The 21026-nt window shown below is 44.7% G+C and overlaps 1 protein-coding gene across 5 annotated transcripts in view; it reads left to right on the top strand.

Annotated features, from left to right (window-relative positions):
* TMEM104 (transmembrane protein 104) overlaps positions 1-21026 on the top strand; it is a 67669-nt gene that overhangs the window by 19759 nt on the left and 26884 nt on the right. For all 5 annotated transcript variants that reach the window (XM_065562779.1, XM_065562778.1, XM_065562780.1 and 2 more), the window contains exons 7-8: positions 2051-2150; positions 3054-3162. In XM_065562779.1, coding sequence (XP_065418851.1) covers positions 2051-2150; positions 3054-3162 — 209 coding nt within the window. The remainder of the gene's footprint in view (positions 1-2050; positions 2151-3053; positions 3163-21026) is intronic.

The raw sequence follows: 21026 nt of genomic DNA, 5'->3' as shown, positions 1-21026 counted from the left end.
GAACAAATCGTATCAAACCAATCTGATAGCTTTCTTTGATAGGATAACGAGTCTTGTGGATAAGGGAGAAGCTGTGGATGTGGTATACCTAGACTTTAGTAAGTCATTTGATACGGTCTCGCATGATATTCTTATCGATAAACTAGGCAAATACAATTTAGATGGGGCTACTATAAGGTGGGTGCATAACTGGCTGGATAACCGTACTCAGAGAGTTGTTGTTAATGGTTCCCAATCCTGCCGGAAAGGCATAACAAGTGGGGTTCCGCAGGGGTCTGTTTTGGGACCGGCTCTGTTCAATATCTTCATTAACGACTTAGATATTAGCATTGAAAGTACGCTTATTAAGTTTGCGGATGATACCAAACTGGGAGGGACTGCAACTGCTTTGGAGGACAGGGTCATAATTCAAAATGATCTGGACAAATTGGAGAAATGGTCTGAGGTAAACAGGATGAAGTTTAACAAAGGCAAATGCAAAGTGCTCCACTTAGGAAAGAAAAATCAGTTTCACGTGTACAGAATGGGAAGAGACTGTCTAGGAAGGAGTACAGCAGAAAGGGATCTAGGGGTTATAGTGGACCACAAGCTAAATATGAGTCAATAGTGTGATGCTGTTGCAAAAAAAGCAAACATGATTCTGGGATGTATTAACAGGTGTGTCGTGAGCAAGACACGAGAAGTCATTCTTCCGCTCTACTCTGCGCTGGTTAGGCCTAAGCTGGAGTATTGTGTCCAGTTCTGGGCACCGCATTTCAAGAAAGATGTGGAGAAATTGGAGAGGGTCCAGAGAAGAGCAACAAGAATGATTAAAGGTCTTGAGACCATGACCTATGAAGGAAGGCTGAAAGAATTGGGTTTGCTTAGTTTGGAAAAGAGAAGACTGAGAGGGGACATGATAGCAGTTTTCAGGTATCTAAAAGGGTGTCATAAGGAGGAGGGAGAAAACTTGTTCACCTTAGCCTCTAAGGATAGAACAAGAAGCAATGGGCTTAAACTGCAGCAAGGGAGGTCTAGGTTGGACATTAGGAAAAAGTTCCTAACTGTCAGGGTGGTTAAACACTGGAATAAATTGCCTAGGGAGGTTGTGGAATCTCCATCTCTGGAGATATTTAAGAGTAGGTTAGATAAATGTTTATCAGGGATGGTCTAGACAGTATTTGGTCCTGCCATGCGGGCAGGGGACTGGACTTGATGACCTCTCGAGGTCCCTTCCAGTCCTAGAATCTATGAATTTATTTTATCTCCTAGAACTGGAAGGGACCTTGAATGGTCATCAAGTCCAGCCCCCTGCCTTCACTAGCAGGACCAAGTACTGATTTTGCCCCAGATCCCTAAGTGGCCCCCTCAAGGATTGAACTCTAAACCCTGGGTTTAGCAGGCTAATGCTCAAACCACTGAGCTATCCCTCCCTCACCAGTCGCTTGGCACTTCTTGCTTTCAAGTGAGACAATTTCCACACAGGAATTGTGCCACTGGCACTAGTGAATAAGTTTATTTAAAGAGTGGGGGAGAATGAAGAGAGAACTGGATGGGCTTTGATGTTCCTACTTGAATAGGGCACCTTCTACCTTCAGGTTGCTGGCTTATATCTGTCCCATCTCAGAGGGCCTTCATCACCTGACGTGTAGCTTATGTGAAAGGAGTTGGTTGCACTCAGTCCACTTTTTAGCAAGCGGGTGTCCGTGGCACCAAAGCCATCATCACAATTGTCACTAGGCTCCCTTGTGGGCCATTTTAGTGGAGAGGCCAGGGATTTAATGGGCCAGACGTAAGCATTGACAGGGCTGTGGGAGGAAGCTTGTACTGTTTCTGCCTATGCTATACATCTCCTGTGGGCAGAAGGTTCCAGTCTCCAGTGCATCTAGCTTGGCACCTCTCACCTGCATGAAATTTATCACCAAATAAATACATACATTGATGGCAAAAATGAAATAATAATAAAATCCCCTGGCAAGGAGGTGATGTGAACCGCTGACTCCTTTAGGAGCAGAGTTCAAGGACCCACCTGGCCCCAGCCCTCCTATTAATGCATTTCATTTTCTTACAGTGGGGGTCAACTTGTTTTACTTCTGTATAATCATCTACCTCTATGGGGACCTAGCGATCTACGCAGCTGCTGTGCCAGTCTCGCTCATGCAGGTGACCTGGTGAGTGGTGGCAGTTCTTTGTAAGCCCAGGGATCTAGTGAACTAACGATAGAGGATGGAACAGATCCTTTTGCATTTGTGTGCTTCTGCGATGGAGGGCTAACGAATATACAGTGGACCTGGTTTTGCCCTTGATTTCTGAAAGCCAGAGAGAGAGATGACCCAAGAATAGGTCATCGGCATTTACAGATGGGGCAGTGAGGTTGGACGCCTCCTTTACTGGAGACAGCTAAGCTGGCATTAATTGGCTGAAGAGTCCCGTGATCTGACTTAGATTCAACTTCGGTGCCAGACCTAAGTCCTGTTTACCCACGTGGTTAATGCAGCACTGGCTGCAGCAGTGTGAACTGCGCTGACCCCACCCATGTGTTTGCTTGTTATTGAAGGACCATGCCCAGGTGTGATCCTTACTAAATTCTTGGCCTGTCGGTTGAGGTGGCCAGCTAGGCTGACAGTAGAGTCCTTTTGTGATATGGATAGGTGTCCATTAAGAATTGGACTGAGACCAATTCCTTCCTCATAAGCAACAATAACTATCCGAGAAGAATGACATTTGTTCAAGTTTGTTCTGGGCTCAATTTGAAATAGTGTCCTAGAGGTGCAAGTCTCTATATCCCACTATTAGTAACTTCAACCATCTAGTCCCATCACCTGCATTTTTAAATAATTGCAAAGAGTCCAAGAATCTATCTATGGTTACATAATTCTGAGTGGTTTGTTTCCTGGGGCCTATGATAGAGCAGCAAGATCAGGGGAAAGTCTCTGCATGTCTGTGTCTCCACCATGCCCCATTCTCTTTGACTGGAGGGGAGAGGAAGACGCAATTAGTGTATTCAGAGGGATGTTAATTACTGTTTTCCTTTTGTTTCCCTCTCTTTACCCTCCCCGCCACCCCATTCTCAGCAGTGTAACTGGCAATCACTCCTGCGGTGTTGAAGATGGCACAAAGTATAACGATACAGACAAGTGCTGGGGGCCAATCAGGCGGATTGATGCTTACAGACTCTATCTGGTGAGTAATCGGAACTGGATGACTGGTGTGGTCCCTATATCAGATTTGGTTTGAAATGATGTACACAGGTTTCTATGGCATAATGTGTTCAGATGAACAGCCAAGGTCTGGAATTCTGACTTCAGCCCCCTCTGATTTGCTGAATGCTCTCACTGCCGGCTTGATAGCCTGACTACATTATAGTTTGGCTAACTACATTGTGCTAAGCGAAATTTCCCCTGCATTCTCTTTAGTATACAGTATTTTTCACTTTCCGTCCTGCATGCTGTCTATCTCAGTACTGTTTAAACAGCTGTTGTGTTGCAACCCAGAAGTGGCTGCACTTCAGTGCTTGGTGAAGTGATTTTGACTTTCTATAGAGTCTTAAAGTTTACTGTGTGTATTAGGATCCTTTTGGATGCAAAGCTGTATATGAGTGTTAGATCTGTTCCTGTATTGCAACAACTTCTGTGTGTGTGAAATATTGTAGTTTTATACAAACTTCTGCTTTTTGAGGGGGAACATGTCACGAGACATTGTTCCGTTTCAGTAGCATGGCTGGCTAGCTTAGGATTTTCTAGCCCATCACCACAGTATCAAAATGTTTTGGCTCTGTTGCATGGCAGAATCAAACTCTCTTTGACTTCAGTGGGAGTTACACACGAAGACAGAAACCATTGTTTGGGGTAAGAAGTGGGGAGACGGAGGTGAAGAGCTTTGAAAGTAAAAGCAGCCTGAATCTCAGACCTGTTGGAACTTTAGCTGGGGGGTTAAATAGAAAGCGGACTGGAAAAGAGATAGAGGAAGGATGCATCAGATCATCAGTGCCAGCAGGTAAACCCAGGGGCAGGAGTAAACGTAAGCAATACTTTCAATTGCCATCATAAGGAGAGTGTGGTGGTTGGATCACATGCCTGAGCACTCCTCACTGTTGCAGTAATAACCCTGGAACAGGAACTAGATCTCAGGAATATTAGTAAATGTCACAGCCTGGTTAATTATTTAAAAGAAATATTATTGTTTTATTAAATTGCATCTTGGCCTATTTCTTTGAAAACCTACATGATGGAGGATTTTCGCTCTGAATTTCAATAACTCTTTGACTGAACAGAAGGAACTCGTCAGGAAAGGCAGAAATGCATTAATTACTAACTGCGTCTCCCAGATATTACACCTATAACTCAGAAAGATAATTGAAAATTTAAAAAACCCAAACAAACAAAAACCTTACTTGCTGCTGTCTGTGTGGGCAACTTTCATGAACTTTATTCCCCCTGGTTGTCTTTGTTCAGGTTTGAAGGTCAGTTTATCCTCTAACGTCTGTGGCAGTGATTAACCCTTTCTCTATTGAGTAATCAAGAAGAAGGTTTCAGTGCTTTTCTCCACCTGCCTTCAGTGGGAACAATGCTGTGTGATGCTATGAGATATGGTTAGGTAAGCAATGGAATTGCTCAAGCGATGGGGTGAACATACAGAAAAGCTCCAGACTGTCAGTGCAACCTCTGAGCTCAGTTACATCTTCACTAACATCTCTACCATTTCCCACTAGATAAACATATGGGCAAATCAGGACTCCTATTCCCAGCTCTGCAGTTCAATTGCTGCTTGACCTTGAGCAAGTCACCTAACCTCTGTCTTCATTTACCCCTCTGTAAAAGGAGGGTAATGTTAACAAAGCTCCAAGAGTGTTGACACTTAGCTGTCTATGAAGCACATTGAGATCCACTGCAAAAAGTGGTGGTGTCATCAAGGTCAGGAGAACTATTCTTCATAAGGCACACCTCTGAAGGGAGTTGAAAAATTAAACTGACTTGGTGCTGGGTGAATCTTTTTCACTGTTTTGTTAACTCGTAGACAACAGGTGATCAATGGATATGTCGGTGTTATATTTGTCCGGGAAAAAAGATGTCTCTCCTTGGTGTTGCAAAGTGGCAGATTTCACAGGGTATCATTAAATTATAGCAATGTGCATTTTAACAGTCCAGTGTCCATCAGATGTTACTTTGTAAGGAGCTAGAAATGCTTCAGTACAGACCTGATGAAACACAGGTTTTCTTCTCCCTTTTTAGCTTTGTTGCAGGGTGGATTTGATTTAAAGCAAATTGATTTAAATCAATAGTCAGGAAAACTCGATTTAATCATGGTTTTCTACATAAAAGTCTTCTACATAAAAACGCGTTGGTTGTTATAACCTTAATACATATTCTTCAGAGGTAGATGTAGGTTTCATTTTTAGAAGGTACACACTATACAGTTTTAAATAGTCATTTATTTTGAAAACTTTTCAGATTAGTTTTACAGCTATATCAGAAAATGAATGATTATTTGGTTATTTCATTTACCAAAGGTAATTGAAGCAGATATTTATGAAGTCATTGGGAGGTGAACTATCTTCAATTCAACAGGTTAATCATTAATATTTGGAGGATTTTCTTGCCATGCTGTATAAGGAGGAGAACATCACCAGACAGACATCTAAATTGTTTTATTTAACTAAAATAACATTAAATATTCTGGATTTTTTTTTCTTCAACAGCAAACATAATATTTTAACAAAAAAGCATGTCACTCGCTTCTGACATTTATCTCCAGACTTCTCCTTGTCCAGATCTATTCCGCCCCCAACAATCTTCTATTCATTGAACTTTTTGAAACTTTGCACTTTTAGAGAGCGGTAAGGGATTAACTCTGTACACAAATTTGCAGAGGGACAGTAGAGTTGAGGTCTGTTACTTCTCACCTCTATATATTATTTATTTATTTATTTTATTTATTTAAAACAGTTTTGCTGTTAACAAGCATGTTATCTCTGGAGACACAAATCCACAGTTTGAGATCTGCAAAACTAAGCATCTCTAATGGTATCTTCTAGACTGAGCACTGAGTCCCATTGGGTAGATAGAAAGATTAACCTAAATCTATACGGAAGCCTGTGGAACCCCATAAGATTGGATCCCTAATCCATGAACTGTTGGAACTCATTTACAAAACTTTTCTTAAACATTACGTGAATGTATTGTCTCATACTATAGAATTAGAATTCATAATCCCTATTCCATGATGAGATATCTTTGAGCTATAATGTATCTTAATTAAAACTATCTTTAGATAAAATGCTTTTTGAGGGAAAAAACCTATCAAAAAATCTGATTTAAATAACAAAATATGATTTATTTATTTATTTAAAATAGTTGATTTTTATCCACCCTGCTTTGTTGGAATTTCACTTTGAAAAACTCCAGGGATGAAAGGATAAAACTTGTTCAAAACCACAACAATCTTCAATGAAGTAGCATAAACCATCTGAAATTTGTGCTATAGGAAAGCAGGCTTTGTGGCCAAACAGTAAGGCAGAGTTGGGTAGATCAGAGTACTGAGTGACACGTTCTCAGATGCAAATGCTTCCACCAAGTGAAAAAGGGCTGCTGTTCTTGTCTCTTGTTGCATTGTTTCAAACTCTGTAGTCACTTCTTTTTCCACGGAGCAGGTTGTAGTGCAATCAAGCTTTTTCTTCTCAAAACATGATGGTGCTTTGAGATGACTATTGCCTGAAGTGTTGGGTTTTTTTCCCAAGCTTAATTGGAATATTGTATGTAGTACTAAATTAAAACTTGACATCAGCCGTCATGTGAAATGTTTCATACTGCAGAGATCAAAATTTGGCAGAGAGGTTTCCTAATTCAGAGTGAGTGAGTGTGTGTGTGTGTGTGTGTGTGTGTCTCTCTACCACAACACTTTACATTCAGCATGGAATAACTATCACCTTAAACTGTCAAGTTTGTGTACAGAAGTGGATCCTCTAGGATCAGCAGGATAGCCAGAGCCTGGTTGTGCAAAGGGGGAAACAAGCCATTTAGAAGTGGAGAAGGGGAATAAACCTCTCAAGAACATAAACAAATGGGACCTCCTCCTCCTCCTCTCTAGCATGAGAAATGTCCATAGAGGCCAGGGCCCTTTTGTTCTGGAGTCCTAACTCTCCCACCTGTGAATGGGTTCTGAATCAGGCAGCTGAAACCAAGAAGCTTTTCCTGCATACTAAATCCTGGTATGGGAAGGAGGAAAAAGACAACACAAGAACTTAGAAGGAAAGGCACACTGTCCTCCAAAGAAACCAGCACTGTTCTTTGGGAGCATCAGGCTCTTGTCTCCTGAGCTCTTGTCTCTAGTTTTCCCATCTTTCCTGGCTGTTCCCCATGGCTGAGCCTGCAGCTCAGCTCTGAGGGAGTCTAAGCAGGTCAGCATAGTCCAGCCAAGGTCCCACCATAGCCAGCACTCTGCTCCCTACCCTCAGTGAGAATGAATCCCCCTCAGCTCCCACCTCTTTCTGTGCGTACGCAGCTAGCAAATTACTGGCAACGTTTTTACTTCCGTTTTTTTTCAGGCTAAATGGTCAAGTTAATGTTTTCTGCGGAATCTGTGGCAACTGCAAGAATCATACCAATTGGGCCTTTTTCACCTCAAATGCCACCTGTCAGCAGACGGTCGGTCAGTCCTGCCTCTCCCCCAAGGACTCTGTTTTTTTCCCTTCCCTTTTTTCTCAATTGCAGTAATCGCTGTTTCAAGCACCGAATCTTTAGGCTGGGGAAAGGGAGGAGAGAATGATTGACGTAAAATCCTATTTATTGGTTTAATGTCCAAAAACTCCTCCGGAAATGGGCTCCATTCCTGCTTTTGGGGAGTGGATGTTTGGCACCATGTACGTAATGAGACTGTTTAGACTGATTAAGTCCCTCTCTGGAGATTTGCGTGCCTGTGCAGCATTTTTATTACTGCTACAGAATCTAGCACACCTATGTGTGGCTGCAGGGACGACACATAGCCTACCAGGCCCACAGTAACCTTCATCCTGCATAAACTGAGTGTTGTTGGTCGTAAATTGCATCCCAAAATACAGGTGGCTTGTGATATAAACAGGTCGTGGGAAATGTTGCTTTTACTCAGTTGTACTCCCTCCTTCCTTCCTGTTACTTGATGCTTGCATTTGCCTCCTTAAGTTGGACATTTGGGAGGCCCGGATGGGTTTGAAAGCTGGGGTTATGAAAGGCACGGCATGGTGCAGCATGCAGGGTGAATCGGCTGGTAAGGGAGGCATGGGGTGCATGTCCTGTAGATGGCAAACGTTGATTGCAGTTAAAGCAAATTGGTAACTTTTCCTCTTCCCTTCAAATCAGTTAGTCACAACGCAGCCAGAGTGACTTCTGGGTCATTTGGCTGTTTTATGCCCATTTTTAAGGGCAGCCTGGAATGAGCTATAAAGGGAGGTAAGATCTAAGTCTCTGCTGTTGTGTGTGTTTCATAGTGCAGTTAGCCTACAGATTTAGGGTCATTGAGCCCTGCTGCAATTCCTTTTATAACACTTTCCTTAAGGCCAGCCAAATGTCTTCTGTGTGGACTGGAGGAAAGGACAGTGGATTTAAGATTTAACCCTCTCTGCATTGGACTTGTATCTATTTCCTGTTACAGTCCTGATGTTACCCTTCTTTAGTGATATGGTGAAATAATGATTTTGTTGCTAGAGAAAAGTTGGCTGATTTAATACTCATAAAAGAAATAAGGGGTTAAATCGTGGGACTCACCAGCCATCTGGAGAGTCTGATCAAACATGACCGTGTTCCTCTCTTCCATCAGCCTTCCCTTCCTGGTAACTCAGGAGCCCAGTGTCTTCCCATAACAGACTGAAACTCCCAAGTGGGGGAAGCAAATGCCATTTTGGAGGAAGGCGCTGCAAAAGATCCTCTCCCTAGCCTGGCGTTGCGGTGTTTAAGGCTATCGGGTATATTTGTTCCATGGGAGGATGTGCTGGTTTTTGGCTGATTGGGAAAGGTTCATGGCATCCACTTTTACAGGTTCACAGATGCTGCAGTATCGCAGGCAGCCCAGCGGGTGCGGGCCGAGTGAAGATGGGAGCACAGATGGTTTAATGGAGATTATCCCAGTTGGAAACGTGCTTGTGCGGTGAATCAAATGAGCGGGCTCTCAGGCACTCACCATCTCTCTTCAGGAAGGGACAATGTCACCCCAGCCTGACGTTCTGATTAGAATAATGAGCAACCAGAGCAGGGTCTGTCTGAAACTGAGAGTGTCTGGTGCAGAAGGGTGGGGAGATAATCAAGGGGAACAAAGATCTTCTTGTTAGATGCAGAATTTAACCTGAAAGGGCTAAAGCTGAATTAGTACATTTTATGTAGATGCATTTTCCCCTCTTCTCCTGTCTCAGCATGGTACTTCCTGCTTGGGTTCTCTTTGATTGCAATCTGTAGGGCTATTTTTCTCTTGTCTCTTCATCTCCCTGTTCCCCCTTCTCTGGCTCTAGAGCTGCCCCCTTGGTATTCCCCCTCCACCCCCCCCCCCCCCCCCCCCCAGCTCTGACTGTAACCTCATGTCTGTCTATGTGGGTATAAGGCTGCATTTGGGAATCTGTCCCTCTCATCTGGGCATAGAGGTGCCTTTGATTTCTCACTATAGACCCATATCTCTGTTAGTTTGTGTGCCCTCATTCACCCCCCTGTAGGGCTGGATCCCTTGGCATACCCGTCTTTCTGTAGGTTCTACTGTTAAGAAACAATGTGCAGCCTCCCTGTTTAGAGGGTTTTACTGAAGGGCATCCCCCATTAAGCCAAAACCCTTCCACATGCGAGCACCTGAGTCCACAGCCTGCCTTCCTCGCATGCTAATGCCAATTGGAGTGGCCATTACCACTATTTAACCCAAATGGCCCCTGTGCTGAATGCAACCCTGGGTGGATAAAGCCTTTCCAGAGAGGTTTTCAAAGCGGCAGCCCCAGCTGGCTCTCAAGAGCTTACACTTAGCACAAACCCTTTTGAGCCGAAAGGATCTCAGATTGCCTTACAAACTACATATAAAGGATCACTTCACCACGCGGTGGAGCTGAAGTGCAGCCAGTTGTGTGGTGGAGCGTGTCAGCTGTTCGGCAGCACTCAAAAATGCTACGCAAAAATTCAGGACAGGCACACACAAAAATGTGAGTCTTCTAGAGGGGGGAGGGAGCAGGGGTGTCCACCTTTGGTGGAGGTGGCCCCATATACAGCTCTCACTCGCTCTATATGATGTAAGGGATTAGTAGCAATGATGTTCCAGCATGAGCAGCTGATCTAACTCTTTTCTCCCCAAGTCCATTGGTACTGCGAACAGTCCTTGAGTTGAGAGGTGGTGCTTTGAACTGAGTGCACCCTTTGAGGTGAGACACGCTTCCTTCTGCAGCTGAGAACACTTTCTCTGTGTTCTGCCACCTTCCACCACTGTGCCCCACAGCAGTCACATCCAGCAATCAGTAGATCATAGCTGCTGTCTCGGGTATCTATTCTTGCCGGTCTCCGTGCTAAGAGTGGCCTAGAGACTTTCAGAGCCAGCAAGTGAGGGACAAGTGTCTGTGGGAGGGAGAATTGACCTTCTACGTCATCACCTGAAACTAGCACTGCTCCCAAGGGGGTATGAATCCACTGCTGGGTGCGCTAAGCCTAAGCCTGCACAGAAGGATCATGAGGAAAACCGTTTGGGGGAAGTTTATTGTGCTGATGTGAAGCCAGCACGCCTGTTTTACAACAATCACCCAGAACACTCATACAGCAGTGTTCTGTAGTAACATTCCAAACCACTACAGCTTGCAGCAGGGCTGCTACAGCAGTATAGAGCCTTTGCTGTAGCATCCTCCTGGGCTGTTTTCTCAGAAGGGATGTGTTCTAGCAAGATTCTCTTGCCAACGCTCGAGCATGTTGTTCCTAACTACAAACACTCCAGTGCTTTTTATTGCAAAATGAATGTGGAAATAAAAACAAATGACTGTCAGCGTAAAAGAATGGCAGTTATTACTCCTGTGGGCGATTATAGTACTGGAAGCCTGGAAGAACCTACATTAGTGATCCAGAACACTGCAGCGTCGTTGTCTTCTGGAATACTGCAGCGTACGTAGGTATGTGAGAAACAGAAGGATTGAAGTCCTGTTTTAAGTGTAACTAATCAGTGCAACCCTAACTTTTGCGACAGATGCCTTGATAATGCAGCACTGTTTGACTAAAAACCAAGTCCGAGGGGCTGATTTCTGGGTCTTTTTCCGGTCTCCATCTCATAAACTTTTTAAAGAGTGAAGTCAGTTTGCCCTGAAGCTGCTGCAAAAACTGGGGGCCGAGTTCCACCAAACTAAATGGCGTCTGGGAAATGAAAGCTATTCTCTGCTTTTTGTCATGGAGCTAATAAGGTTGAATTCACCCCTCCTTTCTTGGCCATTCTTCCCTCGGTCTTGTCATTAATTTCTGTCTCTGTCGCAGTTTATTGCCTGCTCATCATGCGTCTGACAGATAACCTGGCAGTTTCACAAGGCTTTTTCCCCTCAATGTTTCCCAACCAAAAACAAAAAAAAAGTAACTTTGGTTAATTGCCTAGCCTTTGTTTTTAATTGATTTGGCTCACACAGTGGCAGAGATCTGTGCAGCATTTCACAAGCGGGATGTAGACTTGTCATGTCAGTATCCCTAGCGCTAAAGTTCTGCTTTTGGTATTGGATTTGCTAGCTTCCTTTGCGGCCTTGCTTTCCTTAGGACAAGGGGAGTATCAAATGGAAGGCGGATGTACCCTGATGCCAGGACTCGGGGAAGGAGACTGATCCTTTGGTACATAGTGGAAGAACTCCAAGAAACTGCAAGGACGTGGATTGAAGTGACTGGCTTTAAAGGATTAGCTTGTCTCTTATTACAGATAAATCGATAGTGCAGGGGACTGGAATGTGTTTTTTTGCAAAGAGCTGTCTGTTCGCTTCACAATGAGAAGTGGTTTTTCTTCTTAAATGAAGCCTGGATTACACTGTCACTCATCCTGACACTGAGTTTTTCCAGAGCGCTCCTAACAAAGGGCCTTAATAATGAGTCCTTCCCTCAGCCCCCTCCAGCCAATTCGCAAGGGCTGTGCAGAGAGTGAAGGCATCAGACTGTATCCTACATGTGGTTGCCTGATCCCTTCCTGGGCATGTGCGCAACGGTCGCTGGCCAAAGGCTGCCCACCCCAAACAGGAAGTGCTCTGGCTGATATGACTAGTGTGGGATGTCATTGGTTTTAGGCAACTGGAATCGCAGTGTGGCTGCCTTCAGTCTGCTCCTGGCTTGCTTTGGAAGTTCAAACTGTCCCACTTGAGGATATTTTCTTTTGGAGTCTCTGTTAGAAATCTAGGCTTTGCCAGATGGGATAACCGCACTGCTCCAAGTCTAGTCTCTTGCCTCCAGGAATGGCAGATTTTTTCAGATGAAGGTCAATACTTTTGATTCCCATAAAACAGCTGGCCAATTGTGCCATGTTGTATTGTGGGAAGGAAGGGAGACTCCTTCCTGACCACTTATGGCAGCCATTTTATATTCTGAAGCCTGAGATTTGATTACCCGTGTCATAGCATCCATAACAATAAACAATGGATTTAAGATTTGTAGGGGTTTTTGGCTAGTGAGCAGCTGACTTGAACAAGAAGAGTGGGAAAATGGGTTTGGGGATCACCCTTCTTCCTCTCCAAGCACTTCCCTTAACTCTGTGGAAATCTCACCTCCCAAGGGTATGTCTACACTGCAACTGAAGGTGCAACCTTCTTTTATTTTGCCTTTGTATAGTGTCTAGCACAATGGGGCCCCTAGTCCATGACTAGGTCTCCTAGGGGCTATGGTAATATAAATAATGCCTACCTGAGCTACAGTCACACCTCTGTATGCAGTGTAGATGGACTCAGTAAGCGCTGTGCCTGCAACAAGTCAGGAGGAGGACAGGTCCTTCTCTAAATAAAGCCCTGTGTTGGAACAGAGCTTGATCAGGCAGCGAGACACCAAATATGACACCCTTCTCTCTTGATGTTGGAGACCTGTCTCTCTTGAACTGGGCAGGTGTCAGAACTGATTTCTAGTCACAATCACCAATTTACTACAGAAATCAAAGGTTTCAAAATGGCCTTTAAGACTCTTCTCAGGCCAGCCTGTTTCAAGAGACTCCATTGGTCTGTCTCTTTGAATCATTTTATGGAACATAAGTTCTAAATACTCTTGCTATGTTAAGGGTTTAGTTTCATATTGTAGTGACAGCATCATAGAAACTGAAGCTGGAAGAGGTAGGTCGGCTAAGTTGGTAAGCTGTCCATGGAGTGGGTCGGTACAAGACTTCCTAAACAGCATATTTTCCAATACTTTTCCACTGTTTTTAAAAATAGAAATAACAGATCTTACTCCTAAACAAAAAGCGACCTTATTGGCCTGGCTAATCACATACAAGCATTTCCATTGAGTAGGACAGTGACTTCGATATTTTCTTCTTCCTTCCCCAAAAGTTTCATTAGAGAATTGTCAGGGTAATCAGCCCCAGGGCAAACTTGCCATAAGATTGCAAGGTAGTGCCGCTCTGCGAGCATTGCGATGAGAGGAGACCGGGACAGTGACTTTGAGCAGGGGAGCGTCTGTCTATTCAGCCTCTTGGGAGCACTGTTCAGGGAAGTGCTCCGAAGATGGTTGTGACTTGCCTAGATGACTCTCAAGGTCCCTTCCAGCCGTACAGTTCTATGATCCTGTGAACTGTTGCTTTTGTTTGGGTGAAATATTTGATGTTATCTTGACCAAAGCCGTGATCTTTAGACCAAAACAGCAGCTACTGATGACAAAATTATAGGCGCTACCATAAATACAGATAACCCAAGACGGGCCAGATTTGTCCTGTAGCAAACTGTGATCGGTGTCGCCTTTCTGGGCAGAAATGATCCCTGAAGTGATCCAGAGGGTTTATTACACCAGTCTGTGTAGTGTGCACTAGACAAAGTAGGGGAGGAAGAAGGCTCAGCATAAGCAAATTCCACAGGTAGCCCCTAGCACTGCGGCATAAAAGCAGGAGTTATAATTACAATGCATGGGACACCCTTAATGTGCCTCCAGGCAATTGCCCCATGACTCACCAAACAGTGAATTGGGATGAGACTCCCTTATTGCCTGGAGGGTTTCATTTCAGGGGCCAGAGTATGTTAAATCATACCGAGAATTTAGTGCAAGTGAGGAGAAGGAAAGTAGGAGGCAAAGACTACAGCTCAGTGATGAAGCGCTAAGCGGGAAGAGTTAATGACGGCAGATCCCCAGGGACCTCCTAACCCTGAAAAGCTCATGGAGCGGCATGCTTGCGGGTCTTCCATGCCTATATGCCACGCTGCCTATCTGTTTCTCCCACCTTAACGCTATCTAACCTGAGGGGGGTTATATTAAATAGAAAGATAGTGTTAGCAGCCAATACTCCACTATCTGCATAGATGTAGGGCAGTGTCTGTCGGGGGGGTAGTAATGACTATGCTCTCACACTTTATTAGATGAAGCTCATTAATCTGTTTATAGCACTGCTCGCTAATGTTGCAAAAAATCCTCAAGGCTACTCCGTGTCAGGAAGGCTCCTGTTCTATTTCGGATCCATTTTGAGGTCAGTCTGTGGAGGGCACAGCCAGGCCCAGCTCTGCAACTTCGCTCTGCGGGGCTGCCATGTATCACGCACCTGACATTCCACTTTCAAACTCTGCTCTCCCACTGCCATCAGCTTCTTTGCTTCCCTCCCACTCCATTCGGATGCAATTAGAAGATGCAGAGTAGGGAAGGTCAGGGGTCAAGGAGGCGCTAAAGTGACTACAAGACACTGCAGGTGACTGTACCATAAATACCCCATCGATGGAGAATTAGACGGCAGTCACCTCGGGAGATTGCTGGTCTCCATCTTTCTCTTGCTCATGAAAAATGACTATGGAAGCATATTTACACCAGAGATTGCAAGCTTGCTGCTGGCTCCAGTCCTGGCTGTGTGTGCCAGGGACTGCAATCTTTGCATAGGATGACTTTTTGAAAACACTTTGCCGTGTTTGGATTGTTTAATTTAGGAGGGGAGGGAATTGAGTGGTTGGTTTTGGGAGGGGGTGTTGGGTTTGGCGGGGGGAGGGTAAGTGAACTTAGCGCTTACTGAAATGTGCTTGCTCAGGATTCTGACCGCCCTCTCTTCATCCACATCAAAGGTACAGCCAGGACAGCACCATGCCAACTTCACCAAACTGCCCTTTCAATGTGCTGCGGCCTTGATGTCGAGGGGCTTTATCTAGGTGCCACAGGGGAGGTTCAGTCTCTGGTCCATTCAGTCCTTAGTCTCTCTGAGACCCCCAATGAGGTCAAGACTTGTGATAGTGTTTTTCGTGGGGTGGACATTTGTCCATTTGGAGCTAGATTTAAACAAGCAGATGCATTTAACGTAGGCCACTGACCAGCCATTAGGCAGTAATGCCACCACTGGCTCTATGTATTCCTCAGCGCACTGGGGCGATGTCCTCAGTTGGCATCGTAGGCATCGCTCCCCTTACTTCAGTGCCGCTATCCCAGCTTTCACCAGCTGTCGCTCTGGCTCTAGAAGAATATTCAACCTCTGACCCAGCCATGTTGTGTAGACCCTGTGTATCGAAGGAGAATGCCAGCTGTGAAGATTGCTCTTTGTACAGGCAATATGTTCCCTATGAGTTATGACTGTAAAAACCCCCATGCTGTATCCTGAGAGCTGCATGTTAATTACCAGCAATGCTTTGGCAGCAGATGTCTGTGACAAAGTAGCTCTCCTTTACTCTGGGGGGTAGAATTGAGGCCAGTTACACTTTATCCATAAGTATTACTCATGCAGTGTCTAATGGAGGCAGCATTGTTCCATGGAACTTCATTACTGCCCGGAGGGGGGAAGAAGAGGTTAAAAACCCTCTCAGCCTCTGAGCAATCCCATTTCTGCTGCTGGGTTATCGTTTTAACCAATTTAAATAAGCAAATCAATAATTACGTGGTTCCTGATAACTTCTGCCAGTCTGCACAGCAGCAGTCATGGTCCACACGCCAGCCGCTGGGGGCTCTGTCTCTCCATCTTTCTTCTTTAAGCTTTTATAGAGGGTCTGGAGGGAACCTTGTATGAACAATCAGTCTCCTTTTTCGTATATTATATCTTACCATAGATGGTGAAGGATGAAGCTTGGAACGCAGCCCTAAGTAAAGTGCCATCTGGCACTTTAGCTGGAGAGCTGAGATCACGCAGGAGGGACGAGTTTGTCCTCTGTCACGAGGGGGGACAGCAGAGGAGGCTTGGAAGGAGGTCTGAGATGGGGAACTGCAAGGAAGTGAGCCCCACAAAGCCTCTCTTCTTGAAATCTGTAACAGATTGGTCCTTATAAGCGTTGCAACCTGTGGTATGACTGGCTAAGGCTGCTGGGGTGTGGGGATTAGGGTGGTGGGGCTGTTGTGGCGGTTACCTAGGCTGCAAATGGGTGTGTGTAAGTCAGTAGTGGTAACATTTTTAGTGGCTAAACACTCTGGGCTGTTTTAGCCTCAGTGACAATGAACAGAAACACCATGTTGGGGGGAGCCTAAAAACTGGTAAGTTCTTTCAGGCAGAAGTGTGGCTTAAACCATTCTGACTGGCTCCAGAAGTGTCCTTTCGCTCGCTGAACGCCTGATCCAAAGCCCCCTGAAATCAGTGGAAAGACTCATCCTGTAGACTTCAATAGTCTTTGGATCAGGCCCCAGATCAGGGGATGAAATCACATATTTCTGCCTGTGTCGTCAGTGTTAAAACTCAAGTTCCTCTTCCCCTGTTGCTCTCTAAATGTCATTTATAGGGGAGAACCTGATGCAGGCAGGAGCCAGAGCAGGGGCTCTTACGTAGCCCTCACACCTTGGAGCAGGTCCATGGCTCCCGAGCAGGCCAGATGTCACAGAGCTCATCAGGTGTTTCTGCTAGGCCAGCTGGCTGTCAGAGGCTGTTCTTAGCCATGGTGCATTTGTCTCCATCGCTTCCAGCATTCACCTAGGCTGCCGGCGTAGCTTGATGAGCTCAGGGACATCTCGCCCAAGCAGTGCTGGCATCAGAATTACTACTCATTTGACACAGCTATGAAGTGACTGCTTTTTCTACTCTGTTCAAGGAGACTCTTTGCTTCTGTTTCTAAACAACTAATCTTAACAGGGACCATTTTCCTCTCTGAGCCGTCACTTCGTTAACTTCTGCTCTGCTATGGGAATGTTCCATATCCATAGCCTTGCAGCGTCTGTAAAGCATCCAGTTTAGCTTGCCAACTGAGGCAAAGCAGTTTACCAAAGAGATCCAGTGGATCTAAATCTCAAGTCCTTATGCTTGTAAGTGCCAGATTTCTCCATGTTTAGAGTTAGTTTATTTGTATCCCCTTACCCCTTTCAGTGGGAAGAAAAGGGCTGCTCGGAACTTGTGATGTGCAGTCACCAATGTCAGAGACGCTGGGTGGGAATTACCATGAGAACAACCTTGCGTGTGAGATGTCCACACTTCTGCCACCAGTCAGAACCAGGAGCCTCAGAGCAAAGATTTGATTTGGGATTGGCTGTGGCTTTGGGTCAAGTTTTAGCGGGCTGGGGTTGTGGGATTAATTCTCATATTAAGCAAACGTTGCTCAGAATTTGGGGATCCTCCAGGCTCTGAATCAAAAAGATACAGTAGTTATACAGGTTAATTCTCAGTAAATGCTAAACATTGTGGGTGCTTTTTCTGCAGATTAGATCTTGAAGGCAACTAAGCAAGTTCCAATGGCAGTTGTGAATGAAACTTGTTTTCATCGGTTTCCCTTGGCAGGCATGTGCATTCACACTCTCAGCACACAGACATTTACTTACGGAGTGCGTGGTGCTAGTTCTAGGCCCTGAGACCCATTGCTTTATAAAAAGCTGTGAGAGAAGAGCCAAATTCAATAAAATGTGGTCTGCTCAAGTCCTCAGTGTTCAGAATAAGCAATGACGACGTACGCGTCCTCCAGATCCAATAAAGAGCCTGTTTGGCCAACAAAACCCTCTGACTCTGGCATAAGGCACCTTCTACACGGATTCGATTCTTGATCAATATGTCTGATGCCTGGAAACATTCTCTTGGAGCATCTCAGCTGATTGTCACAAGTGGATGTTGACTGAGTCACTACAGCCATCCAGTTTACATAACCACATTAGTACTTACCTTTCCTTCTTGTGATCTTTCTTTGTAAGTGTAATCTTATCCTAAGTGGCTTGTCTGCTTCTTACCTGGCATGCACATTTCAATACAAAGACTGTATTTCTTTTTCAGTTGCTGTGTGTGTTTCTAGCAATAACAGCAAATCCCATCTTGGTCCCTGCAGCAAGAAGGTTCCAAGTCAACAGGCCTGTCTTTCATTTTGAAGTATTAAGAGCTGACAGAGGGAGAGGCTAGGAAGCCACTGACAGCTGGATTCCTGTTTGTTTGTTTTTTTGTAACCCCCAAACCTTGGCAGTGTTATAGCCAGAAAAAAAAGGGGGGGGGAGGTAGGGAGGAGGCATCCTAACACTTCAAGAACTGCCCAACTATCGAGTTCGCTGGCCTGCAGGGCAGAGCATAATTCAGAGAGACAAGCTGTTTCCTCTTCTGTGCTAGCAAGCTTCTAATTTTCTCTGACTGGAAACATAATCTTCAGTAAAAGCCACAAACACGTTGCCATCTAGTTATGTACTGGGTCATGCTGGCTTCAACACAAACAGGACTTTGCAAGGAGAAGAGGCTTTCATTTTCTTGTTAGTGACTGCAACAGGCGTAGGTATATTTTTTTTAAAATTTTTCTTTTGTAATGGAAGGGGTTGGAGGAGAGAGATTAGGGAATGACCCCCTCCGAAAACTGAGCCAATCCCTTGGAAGGGCATGGTAAGGATTCCCTTCTCCCACACCCATAGGGGATGTAGAAGCTCTTAGACACAGCACTTCATCTTAGCCGAAAGGCTGACATCTCTTCTTCCTTGTTCAGGTTGAACTGAACGAGCCTCCATTCGTTGTCTGTAGTTGTAAACCACCAGAGTACAATAATCCACTTCAGTTAAAGATTTGCCTGTTCCTTCTGCCTCAGGTTATTTTGCTAAAACTTATTAGCCAGGGTGATCGAGGCCTTAGATATTTCTAAGATAGAAAGCAGGGGAGTTGAACTGGAAAATGCAAGAGCTCTTCCTTAGTGTGTAACGAGTAGTGCCGTTTGAATTCCATGAGGGTAGCGGATGCCGTTTTTCTGAACAGACTTAGGCTTTGTTGACTGTCGCATGTAATGAGTCAGGGTTTGTAAAACAGCTCACTTTAGAGAAAGAATTGAGCCTAGAAAATGTTTTTGGCAGATGAGGTGGCTTGTGTCCTAAATGCCAGTCTAGGCTCATCTTTTCTTCAGGAAGATGGGAAAACCGATAATGGCAATTATGGAGTTAATTAACTTCTTGGGGAGGAGAAGTTGGATCAGTGTGAACTTGGCAGCTTGTGATGAAGACACAATGATTTGAAAAATCCTTGGAATGAAAATATGGCTGACTTCTCCCATCCCCGAGAGAAACACGACTGCCTACTTATGTAGGTACTTAAATCTTTATTTTGGGGGGTGGGACGGGGTGGCACGGAGCGCTTATTTTTAAACACCAAGTTTTGGAAATCTTGGCCTACATGTTCATATTTATCTCCTCCTCTCTTACACACACCTTTCCAATAGGCTGCAAAGCCTTGTATCTGAAACATCTTTGAAAAGGCTGGTCTGTCTCTTCAACTCTCCAATTCTAAGCTAGTCAGGATGGGTCCAGTCACTGGACTAAAACTGATCTCTTGATCCTCCTTTTCCAGTTAAATGGAAGAGCTTCTGGTTTGGAACTGATGGCCATTATGATTTTTGCTATTTAATGCCATCCACTACTCTCTGCTTCTCATTTAAAGACAATTCAGCATTTAGCACTGTCTGCTCTCAAATCTGCGCAACTTGATTCATCTCAGTCAAAGCCATTGCCTTGTTCTTATTGATCCTTGGAAGCCCAATGTGGTTCATTGATGGGAGTTGGATGGGGAAGGTAATGTAGTGTTTAGACTGCTCTTGAATTCATCTCACACCTCGCTCCTTGAAACCAGGCTTTTATGATGAACAATGTTAGAAAAGGGTGGGGGGAAATCCATACCTCCAGGCATGATGATTTGTGTTCATCTCACTCCTAATAAGTTGAGGAGTAGAGTCCTTGAGAGAGAGGGGGAGAGCTTGAAGCTGTTCTCTGAAGTTGATCAATGGGTTTAGTAGATCAAGATTGCTTGGGAGCTGGAGAATTTATAACCGTGCAGAAGTTAGAGGGGAAAACCCCAAAAGGACTTTTTATATTTTTACCCACAACTGTTACAAAATTCAGTTCCCTGCTTCCTCTCCAGGTTCAGTTTACAAGTGTGTCTAGAGATGGACACACCAATCGGGCCCTGCATCCTCTACTTAAGCACCAAAGCTGCAGTTGTGCTCAGAGACAGATACAGACCTCAAACCTTCCCTCTTTGCTACCTAGGGACCCTTTGTCTGTCCTTGCGTTAGATGAAGGTGCTCTTTTGCCAGTTGGTTATGGTGTACTCTAATTTGCTGAGGACACCTGTTCCTTAATTATCACCATCCCTCGTCTGTCGTTTTGTTTCAGCTCTTAGTGATGCATGAGCTAATCATCTCTTTTGAAAGGGGATTATGTTAACAGTTTGAACGTGTGTTTCTAAGAGAGGCTAGTTGGGCACGGGTCTGTAATTTCAGTGGTGGTAGATTTGGCTTCTGCTTCGTTGATGATAGTCGTCTTTCACCTGCATTCTACACATGTGCATTGGGCTGCATCTGTATCCTTGATGATGATGATGATGATGATATCCCCACCTTTCTGACCCTTGGAGGTTGCATTCTGCATTGGGACTGAATGGCAGTCAGTAGAAAGGAGGCTGCAGGCGGGGTGGGGATGGAGGGAATTCAGGGAGCATAACGCAAAAAGGAGATCAAAGGAAAAGGGCAGAGAAAAAAATCTAATTTCTATAACCCTTTTAATTCAATTGTATTAGAACGGAAAAGT

This window comes from Chrysemys picta, chromosome 12, assembly GCF_011386835.1.
Source record: "Chrysemys picta bellii isolate R12L10 chromosome 12, ASM1138683v2, whole genome shotgun sequence".
NCBI classification, from domain to species: domain Eukaryota; kingdom Metazoa; phylum Chordata; order Testudines; family Emydidae; genus Chrysemys; species Chrysemys picta.
This window is presented reverse-complemented; position numbering and strand designations above follow the sequence as displayed.